The sequence below is a fragment of the Pelobates fuscus genome, chromosome 5, assembly GCF_036172605.1.
Source record: "Pelobates fuscus isolate aPelFus1 chromosome 5, aPelFus1.pri, whole genome shotgun sequence".
In the NCBI taxonomy this organism is placed as follows: Eukaryota; Metazoa; Chordata; class Amphibia; order Anura; family Pelobatidae; genus Pelobates; species Pelobates fuscus.
Window position 1 is genome coordinate 89,273,701 of NC_086321.1, and position 11,227 is coordinate 89,284,927.

Below are 11,227 nucleotides of genomic sequence, written 5' to 3' on the forward strand. Positions count from 1 at the left end.
AAGGGAAAAGGATTGTGTTTAGTGATTTAAAACACTGGTTGCCAGGAATGTGATTTGAAAACCTAAAGTAGAAGTAGTATTAATGACATAAGCCGTTTTTATGGCACTGTGTGATTGGTAAAAATCATCATTATCCTATATTTTAATTTTATTTATTTTTTTAATACTCATGAGGGCTCATGGAAATTAAATACCAACATAAGTCATGTGTAGTGGAGGTCAGATTGAAAAATAGATCAGGCAATGGGATGTAGTGTATGCGGACTGTATGTTGCATAGTGAAATCGAAATAGACCAAATCATTTTACATTTTTCTTTATTGCCAACAACGTATACTTAAAATATTAAAGTCCAAAAAGTTCATAAATAATACATCACTTTGGGCTGTAATAAATTATTTAATAACTAGGAATGCACTTGTCCAGCCACAAATGTGGGTATTAAACAAAACAAAACAAAAAAAAATATGGCCATAGTTCACAGTTAAGCAGTCGCGAGCTGCTTTGATCACAGCGATTCCATAGTTTTCAAAACATTCTTTGTCCTTTAGGTTTGCCATATCCATCCAGGAATCGGAAAAATGTTCACAGTACAAATCCTCCATATAAATGCTCACTATGGAGCTAAATGCAAAACTACCCCACTTTGTCAGATTTTGTTCTTTTTCTACCCGTGAAGCTTATGTGCTTGCAGCCTATTACATACGTTTTCCAAAATCAAGAGGACAAACTTTATCCATAAAAAGAAAAAAAAACTCCAACAAAGCAGGATTGATTGAGCCTCAGTCTGGTCCCAGCCCAGCGCACCACGTAGGACATTTCTTTTCGTACCACCTCCCGTTTCCAACACGATACGTTCCAATGCCTCATACATATGATCTCACAGTGTAGGACAGTTCTGTCTTGATTGTATCCAGTTGCTTTTAACCAACTCAATTGCATCTTTGTAACAACATGTTCAATGCATATTCCATTCTGTTTTTTAGATCATTTGAACCTCCAGACAGAAGAAGAGTGCTCAGACGAAACGTTGTAGACATCCTATCCTCGTTTATATAGGTTAATAAGTATTCGTCGCTTTGGTTGGCAATTATGATCTTCGTATGATCATGGTAAAAATTCACCTGTGGAATGCAAAAAGTAAATTAATATATTAAAGTATGTAATCGTAGGAACACAACATCCCTGTTTCATTTAGATAAATCTAGGTGAGAGATGTAAAGATAAATACCTGAAATGTGCCATCATTAAAAAGCATTAGGAGAGCTTTGTCCGATTTCAACCACTGGAGAAGATAAAGCCTTTGTCTACATACATCTGTCACGCTTGGTAAGTCACCTCCCTTAAAAATAAAATAAAAATATGTTAGTTTATGCACTGTGATATTCATTACAGTTGTTTAAAAATTAAATTAAGGTCCAAATCCTAATCTATTTTATATCATATCTAACCAAATTATCACATAGACTGGTATTTTATCTAGAATGGACTAAGAATAGGTGTTGGACATCCTTGCCCAACAGGACATGTAAAATGTCAGCATATCACAAGACTGAATTGTGCACTAGATGTTTTTCTCCCAATTTCTATGAAATAAGATTTTTAGAGATGGACTATAACGCTTAAAAATTATATAATTCAGTATATTTTCCTGAGCACGAGATCAATGGGATACTTACATCCATAAGATTCTCTTCCATGTAATGAGAAAAGTATTTCAGAATTGTAACTTGACTAATGAATTGTTCCGGAGCCTCGGTGGTTGGGAATATTGAGCACTGCCCCAGTTCTGCATAGTAGTGCACAGTCCTATGATGGGAGAAGAAGAATAAAACAATATATTAGAGAAACGTAGGGACATAAGGATGGTAGGCAAGCAGTTAGAGACAGGCTATAGAGTGTCTGCAACACTTACTTTTTGTCAGGTAGCAAGCTCATGTGTGCTCCATTATTAAACAAGACACCGACGGTGTGATCTGACAACTGGTAACCAAAGCCGTACTTATTGGAGTAGTCCACCCACTTTGTCACCCAATGGAATGACGTGCCTATATCTTCTTTAGGAATACAGTCTGAATCTGGCATGTTTTCTAAACAACCTCTAAGAACGCGTGCAACGGTATCAGCAACACTACCCATGGTGCTGTCTTCAAGACCTGGAGGTGAATATATGAGAAATTACTATCAGGAAGATCTGCCCCTCGACAGAATACCTAACATGGTAAAAAGAGAAGGTCCTCTTTGGTCTTGTGACATACTTACATTCACTACTGCTGCTACAGCTTCCAAGGGTTCCTCTGACAATCATTCGTATCGTGTCTCCCATCTGCTGTTTGTCACTCTTTTCTAGAACACTTGATTTGGATACAGTTTTGCTGTCCTAAAAAAGAAAAAGAAAAAAAATATATATTTGCATATATGTCACACCAAAGAATGAAATTCAGCAGTGGTCTAAAAATAAAATATCAATTTCTACACAAGTCCCTTTGCACCCCAGCCAATTTACAGGAAAGTCAACTCACCTCATCTGTTCTGGGATTTTGAGGCTGATGAGAGATAGAGGTTTTCTTCAAGTCTTGTCTCAGCTTGTAAATTTCTTCATCTTCCTTTGGAAGCTTATCTGCAAAGAACATAGTCCTGTTAGAATGTGTCTGTGTTATGAAGAACGTATGGAGGAGTATGCTCCATCTATCATTTTATTGTAAACAATTAACCTTTTGATACTCACTGTGATTATCTAAGTATTTTGCTTTTTCTTTCTTCCCACCAAATAGAGCTGCAGCAGCCTTTTTAAAGAAACTCTTGGCAGGGCTCGACAAATGGAAATCAGGTGCAGTGTGACAGCAGCTGGAGGAAAGTCTGTCTGGTGTGAAGCCCTGAAGGAAATGGGAAAAAAAGTAAAGAGCCAATTAATGACCTAATTATGCATTCATCACAAAAAAATAAATTAAAATATCCAAAAAAACAAAAACAGATAATAAAGACAATGTCATTCACATACCTGCGAGAAAAAGTCATGTTGGATGATTTCTTCCAAGCTTGGCCTGTCCTCTGGGTTTCTTGACAACATGCTTGCGATGAGATGCTTTGCAGAAGACATCAATGACGATGGGAGGGAGTATCTTGCCTCCCTGATACATCTGTAGGTTTCTTTAAGATTTGTTGTTTCGAAGGGTGGTCTGCCAAGTAGCATGGTATACCTTTAAGAAAAGAAGACAAATCTTGTTTTATTGCACTGTAATTATTCCAGTAAAAATAATCCTTAAACATCTGCATTTAAGAGATATAGGCATACATTCTCATATAATTAACTACTCTGATGTAGGTTGCATAGTTCTACAATGAAAGTTACACGCATTGCTACTCCACCCCTCTGTTCAATTTGGAAATATAGGCCAAATACCTAACCCCATCTAAACTGTATTACAGGGATAACCTACTTCTAGTGTGCCTGGCTGTATATATACACTACCTTAAAAACAGTGATTGCTTTACCCACATTGAAGCATTTTTAAGAAACAATAAATACCCTCCACATGCATTCCGGGCTATGTCGTTCTCAAATTAATGTTTTCTGTAAGTATGGCGGTTTGTGATGACATGCAACTATCTATTTATTTTATGTATCTTTATTAAAGACATTTAGTTTACTTCTTTTTTTTTTTTTTATATGAATAGGATTAGAAATGTATGCCAGTTTTAATTTAGGAGACACTTACATTACACATCCTAATGCCCATATATCTGATTCACATCCATGTCCTTGTTTATTAAGCACTTCTGGAGAGAGGTAATTTGGTGTGCCACAAATAGTTCTGGGGGGAGAAGAAAAGCCAAAAATTAAAATCCAATCGTATTGTTAAGATCTAAACAAAGAGATCCTTGAGGATCGACTGCTATAGCATGTGGACTTCATAAAAAAATAAAAACCCACCTTCTTCTTTGTTCAAGAGGTTCCAATCTGGCTGCCAGACCAAAATCGCCCACTTTTAACTCCATACTTTCATTTATAAAAAAATTTCCTAGAGACAAAGAAAAACAAGCAAACCATTACTATAACACGAAAAAAATCATAGAAGAGAACCCTGAAATTGCAATAAGCCAGATTGAGCCTTGACCAAATTAATCTCCATATTGAATACAATATTATATATAGATCTCAAGATCACATGAATGATTCTTTCAGGATACAAAAAAATATATTTCCCAAAGAGCTTGCAGTCTAACACATGCAGGATGTTACTAATACATGAAGGATAGTTAGAAAAGAAATAGTTAAGATGATTACCTAATTTTAAGTCTCTATGGAGGATTTCTTGCTCGTGTAGATATTTTAACCCTGACACAATCTGCTTGAGGTAGTAGCGCACTTCAGGATCCGTCAATACTTTCCTGGACTTTAATATGTGAGCCATTGACTGCAAAGACAAATGAAAGGATTGTTGGGATGTGACAGTGAATTTCTTGGTACCGTAGAAATCAATCTGAGAGGCTGATTTCGTTAGAAACAAGGAGGGACAATTAAAATAATCCAAGAAGCTTACCCGTCTGCTGCAGTATTCCAGTAATATGTAAATATTTTCTTTGTCTTCAAAATAGTGATAAAACTGCACAACATGTCTATGATTAAGGGTCCGGTGTAATTCGATTTCTTTATCAATCTACAAATTAAAAAAATTAAAAAATTACATTTTTTTTTAAGTACATATATTATAAATTCCATAATTCCATAAAAAGTTATTGTCACTAAAAATAAACTAGACATGTGTAATTAAGTTTTATTGTACCTACCTTTTCTCTCTGATGTGGTTTGGATACTCTGCTGTGAGGGATTATTTTAGCAGCATAGATTTTGTTGGTTGTTAAATCTGTCATTTCATAGCATTTTGCAAATCCACCCTATAAACAAAGCAATGATAATGAATCAAAGGTTGGAAGAAACGGCAATGACAAAACCTATGTGAATGCAGTGTGGCAAGTATAAAATGATTAAAGGATTAACCACAGCAATCCAACTAAAACATTGCAATACACATAATGCAATATATCTGTAGTGCAAATCTGGTACATTTAACCCCTCTGCAGACTGGGGGAGAAAGCAAAAGGCTCAATGCACAAAGGACAAAGGTATCAGCAATCAAATAAAACAATATTCTGACAAGTCTATTTAATTTTTAATAAACAACGTATAGAAATCAAGTAGAATGATGCATTGAGGCAGAACCCATGCGGATTATAAAATGCAGTGATTTATTATTTTAGTGGAATGAATTAGATTGATGCAGAATTAGAGTATTTTTTATTAGACAATAATACCAAGTAGTAAATGAAACCATAAAAAATACATGTTCCTTATGTGTCTGCAAATGTACAGTACCAGCATAGAAAGACACATTTAAATTAACCTGTTGCTGATCAATAAATCAATCTAATGTGAATTTCATTCAGAATTAGACATCACCAGCCACTGATAATAGTGTTTGGCTGTAACCACTGCTGGCAGGGAGAGGATGGGGTATGAAGATGCAGTGAGAGGTACCAGTTTAATAACAACGGAGATGCCCAGATAATCCAAGATGGGGAGGGGGAGATTGGAATACCATGGTATTATATGGAAATAAATATTTTATGTTACTAGAATAGAGAGGACTTGGATTCCATTTAGAATGTCTGTAAATCCACATTTTGCATCCGATGAGCAATGCTTCAATGCATCCCATAGAGTGTGCCAGCAGCAATGCCTTATCAGCAGCTGCCAGTGCCATGTGTCATGCCCGGTGGGTTACCTTGCCAAGCACTCTGCCCCTGCAGTATCTCTTTCCAGTGCTGGGGTCTGTTATAATCCTGGACACCTCGCTGGCAGAGGTAGGGCAGGTGTGGTGGATATGGTCGCCCTCAGCTGGGACCCTCCACCTCCTGCTGCTGTCAACGACTCTGCCCAGTGTCTGCTCGCACATCTTGCCCCCGCTAGCCGGCTGATAAGCAATATTCCTCAGTATGTCCATGAGTCCTCTGCGCACTCCTCCCTGCTGGCTTTACACAGCTCTGCCAGGCTCCCGGAGCAGCCACCTCCTTTTATCAGCTACCGCCGACACGCCCACACGTGACGTATGGAGCAGCCTAGCACATGCCCTCACCCCTTCCTCCCTCCTGCTAGATCCTGTGGTCATTGTCTGGGCATATCCCTAGTGCAGGCTTAGATAGTGCTAATACAGAGAGACCCTGAATCATGCAATGCTAATACAGAGACCCTGAGTCAGGGATAGCTCAGCCAATGCTATTACAGAGACCCCGAATCAGGAATTTGCTGGCAATGTTTATGCAGAGACCCTGAATCAGGCATAGCTCAGCCAATGTTAATACAGAGACCCTGAATCAGGCATAGCTCAGCCAATGTTAATACAGAGACCCTGATTCAGGCATAGCTGGCAATGTAAATACAGAGACTCTGAATCAGGCATCTGCAATTAATATCCAGAGTGGCACATCACAGGGGGTTTTCTTGTCACACTGATAAGGAGCTAATTGGCTTCATCACAATTCTTACATTGGCTCCAGGAATTCGCTGGCACTATATTTAAATAATAAAATAATAATAATAAATGGTGCAATGCATTTCATGGGTTACCTTGTAGCAATATAAGAAATGTAAAATGAATAGAGGACATTAAATCTGGTCCCTCATCTAGAAAGCCATGGCATGTCATATTCTTCATCACAACACACTCTGTTACGAACACTGATACCACCAGAAAACAACACCATTGTATATTAACAAATGCATTAACCCCTTCAGGACGGTCTATCTATATCTCAGCATCCCATCTGTCATGGAGGGGTTAATAAAATGTGCGTTTATAACGCCCTTGTTATACTTACACTGCTGTGAATGTGTGATTGATAATGAATCATACCATATATCTCGTTCATTGTGGCTACATGTTTGACATTGGGCATCACCTGTCACCTCAAATACGTGTCTCATTTTATTTCTGTACTGCTGTCTTGCCATAAGGTAGCACACCAGATGCACTGATTTTAATTGGGATAATACAGGCATTAGCCATCCACATGACAGATCATCAAAACCCTTTTAAAATAAACGTAACCCTTCTGGATAGCCTGTATCATTACTCAGTGATGGGAAACCCACCGGTACCCTCTGCCAAGGCAGCATGTGGCACACAATAGCACCAGCTAGTCCTTAACCTCCTGCAGAGAGGAGCTGTCAATCAATGTCACATTTCTGGAAATTCAAAGGCTGACACAGAACAAGAATATTCATTTACATCTGTTTCACCAGAGATTCAGAAACACTAGCTGATTCTACTGTACAGGGCTGCCTTTGGAATGAAATTCAAAAATCAATTCAACCCATTAAAGGCACAGCAGACAAAAGGAAAATTGGCACCCACACCAGCCACCCAGATCTCTACCATTGCTGACTTCATTTTTTTTTAATGAATAGATACATTGTACACAAAAAGATCCTTCCTTTTCCTCTATGGGTCTAATCACAACCACAGCAGTGAAATCACTTGACATGTAAAGCTGTCTAGGAAGCCAGGGTGAGGGAAAGAGGAAGTAGGAGGGGGGCTTCTCCCTGTCATGAAATGTCTGGGGGGTTTTTTTCCCTGATGTAGAGAACACAAATCTCTAACAGCCAGCCAGGCTCAGAAAGCAGGACAAACTGGTGTTCATTGCTCTGTAATTTCAGACTGACAAGCTAGGGCATGTTCTCAGCTCAGCTGTGAAACCTGTGCTTGTAAGGTAAAGGTGAATCTCTTTCATTTAGTGATCAGAGAGCCTGGACAGTGCAAAAGCTTTTATCAAGCCCTCTATGGTAGATCATAAAGCTTTTTAGGAAAAAATGTGCAACTAATTGTTTTTCATCATTTCACCTTGATGTACAAGAAAGGCAAACTGAAGATATAAAAAAGATAAAACCAGAATTGCATTCTTTGGCAGGGGCAAATACACTGTCTGCATTTTAGTGGTTAATAAAGCTAACTCACAGCATGCATCACATAGCACCCATATTTCCCTGCCCATAAACCTTGTGCTGTCTGAAAATATTGGTTCATTAAATGTCTCTGGGGTCTACAGTAAAACTGCTGCCAAGGGGATGCCTCTGACTGTTGCTTCAGGACAACAGCAGATTTGACTTATTCTGAATTGGAATTGTACCAAACATTCTGCTTCGTATTAAATGTCAGAAATACATATTAATCAGAAACCCTGCTACAACCCCCAAGCCTCTTATTCATATTCCACTTGCTGCTGATTAGCATTTTACAATTAAATCTCTCTTAACATTTGTAATTTTTTTTTTTTAATCATTATCGTTCAGATACAAATGTAACATTTGAAATCTGTGGCTTTTTATTAACTACATTAATAATTACTGTGAAGGGAACCGCAAATTTTACTCCAGACATTACACAGCTCGGATACTTTATCAGCTGGCCCCTTTTGACTTCAAATATGCAAAGCCCTGGTTAATTCTTCCCAATGTATTATTTAGTTTATAAACCCAGGAGATCTATTGCACAGATGGGTCTTAGCTATAATATATATACTATGTAGAGCTGCTTTATTTATAGTAGTAGAATATTTAATCACTTTGTCTATGAGGGGTAGAAGTGTTGTAACTTGACATTCTTATTTAGAATGTTTAGACATGGCCCATTGGCTAGGATATCTCTATCAGTTAAACATGTGAACAGGTTCTGATGGGAGCGTCTTGTCTTTTCATTCTGAATAGGGTTTATCTGTTCTCACGGGTAGGAAGTGCCTTTTGTTTACAGTATTTAAAAAAGAGGTGGTGACCTTTTCGGTTCTCATCACATAGGAAGGCAGCCTGAGGCAAGATAAGGTGGTAGACATTGGCTAATAATCATATTGATGCAACCATTCACAATGGAATGTAAAGTCCCTTTAATTAGCAATAAAAGGAAGAGATGGCAGGTTCGGTATGGCATGCTAGTGCGTACATCAACTGCGACTTTAAAATGACTTACTATTGACCACTTTCACATGGTCAACTGAAGATATTTTTTCGATTGAAAACAAACCAAAAAAAATCTTTAATCCATATTATTCTGAAATTTTTTGGAGTAGTGTGGTATCATGCGTACCTAAAGCAATAAAGACATAATCGTTGGTCCCTACCAGGCACTGCTTTCTTTATTAATGCTAGAGGACAAACTAACAACCATATATGCTGACCATTAGTCCATCTCTGCAGGGGTTACACTGCTATAACCTGTGCTGTAATGAGATCTTGAATGATCTCATCCTCTCTGAATTATTGTCAGGGTGACCTAGCAGGCAAGACATGGTGAGTGGTACTCAACTGATGGCCAATAGTTTGGCTACTTTCCAGACTAATGTATATGCAAGCCAATGGGTGTACCACAGCAGGCTTCATAAAATATAAATAACGTTGTACTAAAATAGCGTGGGCGTTCAACCTTGGCTCTCTAGGTAATGCTGGAATTCTGGGAAATGTAGTTGAACTGTTGAAAGGTTAAGATTGGATTCCCCTGGTGTATAGTTATGCATTTATGGCTGGTAAGAAGGATGTTTTGGGGTCTCCTACAAGCAGCCATGGTTCATTATGGCAGAGCCAGCCAGCATTAACCCCTTAAGGACCAAACGTCTGGAATAAAAGGGAATCATGACATGTCACACATGTCATGTGTCCTTAAGGGGTTAAACAGGGAGTATTTATCAACAAAGTAGAAGGCCTACCACCCTCGTGTAATATGTTATTAGGTCCTGTTGGAATCCTACAGTTCAATAACTAGTGAAACTAAATTACAATTCTATTTTACAGTGCCAGCATTTGCAGTTCGGCACCTGGATGTCTATACATGTTGGAAGCCAGTGTCTGAAATTGTTTGTTGGTGCACAATGCATTTTAGAGAGAAATGTAGACGCTTGTGCTACTCTGTCAATTCAGGAGAAACAGTGCAGAAAGGTCGCCCTCTAGTGAAAATTAATTTAATTCTCTGAAAATCTTTTTAATATAACTATTTAAAACATTCCATTCATGTATACAATCTTAATGAAAATATTAGTCACACTGTAATCATAAACAGTACAATTTCTGAATTTTTAGATTATTGTTGATTATTGTAAAAAAAATCTAAAAGTGGAGCAAAACGGCCTCGCTTACTAGCGTAAGCATTTATTAACAGAGAATAAGTAAAGTACACACATAGGGTCCCCTTGCTATCCAGTACTACATTCTTAAAGATTATGGGATTCTGATGCTATGGTGCATTTGCAGTGAAGCAACAAAAAACTAATATTTATAATCAATACACTCTCAAATAGTTTTAGAAATGGCTTGGACTATTCGTGAGCTTGTGGCCTTATTTTGTAAATAATAATGATGATTAAGTGGTTATGGTGCTTAGAATGATCCTTTAAATTTCTTTTAAACAGGGGTCAATGTAAACAGCATTTGCTCCCTGCCACGTATGCCAGTATAAAGAATAAACTGAAATGGTTGGTCAGGAATGACATATCAGATTTCCAATATTATCAGTTAGCTGGTATTACAAACCACCACGTATACCAAACCTACTGCTGTGAGTCTGATGACATATTTTATTACTAAAATTCTTCTGAATCTAAGTGGGAAATCTAATGATATACAATGAGCAGAATTAACAATGCCACTGTCATCAAGAGTTATTTTTATTTTAAATCAGCAGTAGCCAAATCTAATACTCGATTTACCACTTATCAGATTAATATTCTCAACATTTAGGCTACAGGATAATCCATGGATATTGGAGGGTACACATTTGTTGTGCAAATCTAATAACAGTATTATTCATACAACCTCAAATATGTAAAAAAAAAAAAAAAACAAAAAAAAAAACAGGCATTCTCAAAAGATAAATACCAAGATGTTTTAGAGGTATAACTATGATGTTTGCCATTCTAATGACTGGTAACCTGTAGATGCGTAACGTCTGGGGATCTACCTTTTGGGCACCCCTATATAGACAGTTTGCAGACCATTTTAAATATATCTTGACATAATCATTTATATACTGATTCAGTCATTGGCCATAGCTGAATAACTATTCTGTTTGAGACAGAATGGTAAAGTCTTGGAGGAGAAAATTTTTTAACAAATAAATGATAATTGCACATTGTTTTAGGATTATTGTTTATGATTCATAATAAAAAGAAACATGTTAGAATTATTG

At 37.4% G+C, this 11,227-nt stretch overlaps 1 protein-coding gene across 1 annotated transcript; it reads right to left on the reverse strand.

The window, feature by feature from the left end:
* Positions 1–299: 299 nt before the first annotated feature.
* PLK2 (polo like kinase 2) lies at positions 300–6,034 on the reverse strand. Its single transcript, XM_063454045.1, has 14 exons — positions 5,786–6,034; positions 4,791–4,898; positions 4,544–4,660; positions 4,288–4,417; positions 3,934–4,021; positions 3,719–3,814; positions 3,001–3,199; positions 2,728–2,875; positions 2,522–2,619; positions 2,262–2,379; positions 1,915–2,155; positions 1,679–1,808; positions 1,231–1,341; positions 300–1,123 (listed from the first exon to the last, which is right to left on the reverse strand). Exons 1-14 carry the CDS (start codon positions 6,002–6,004, stop codon positions 932–934), a joined length of 1,995 nt encoding a protein of 664 aa, XP_063310115.1. The 5' UTR covers positions 6,005–6,034; the 3' UTR covers positions 300–931.
* Between the last annotated feature and the right edge of the window lie 5,193 nt (positions 6,035–11,227).

Bases quoted from the DNA above. Each gene is read 5' to 3' on its own strand.
- PLK2 (XM_063454045.1), bottom strand. From the start codon at position 6,004: ATGGACATACTGAGGAATATTGCTTATCAGCCGGCTAGCGGGGGCAAG. The intron at 2,876-3,000 runs GTATGTGAATGA...CATTTCCTTCAG, and splicing joins AACATGACTTTTTCTCGCAG to GGCTTCACACCAGACAGACT. The intron at 1,809-1,914 runs GTAAGTGTTGCA...CTCCCATCATAG, and splicing joins AGCTTGCTACCTGACAAAAA to GACTGTGCACTACTATGCAG.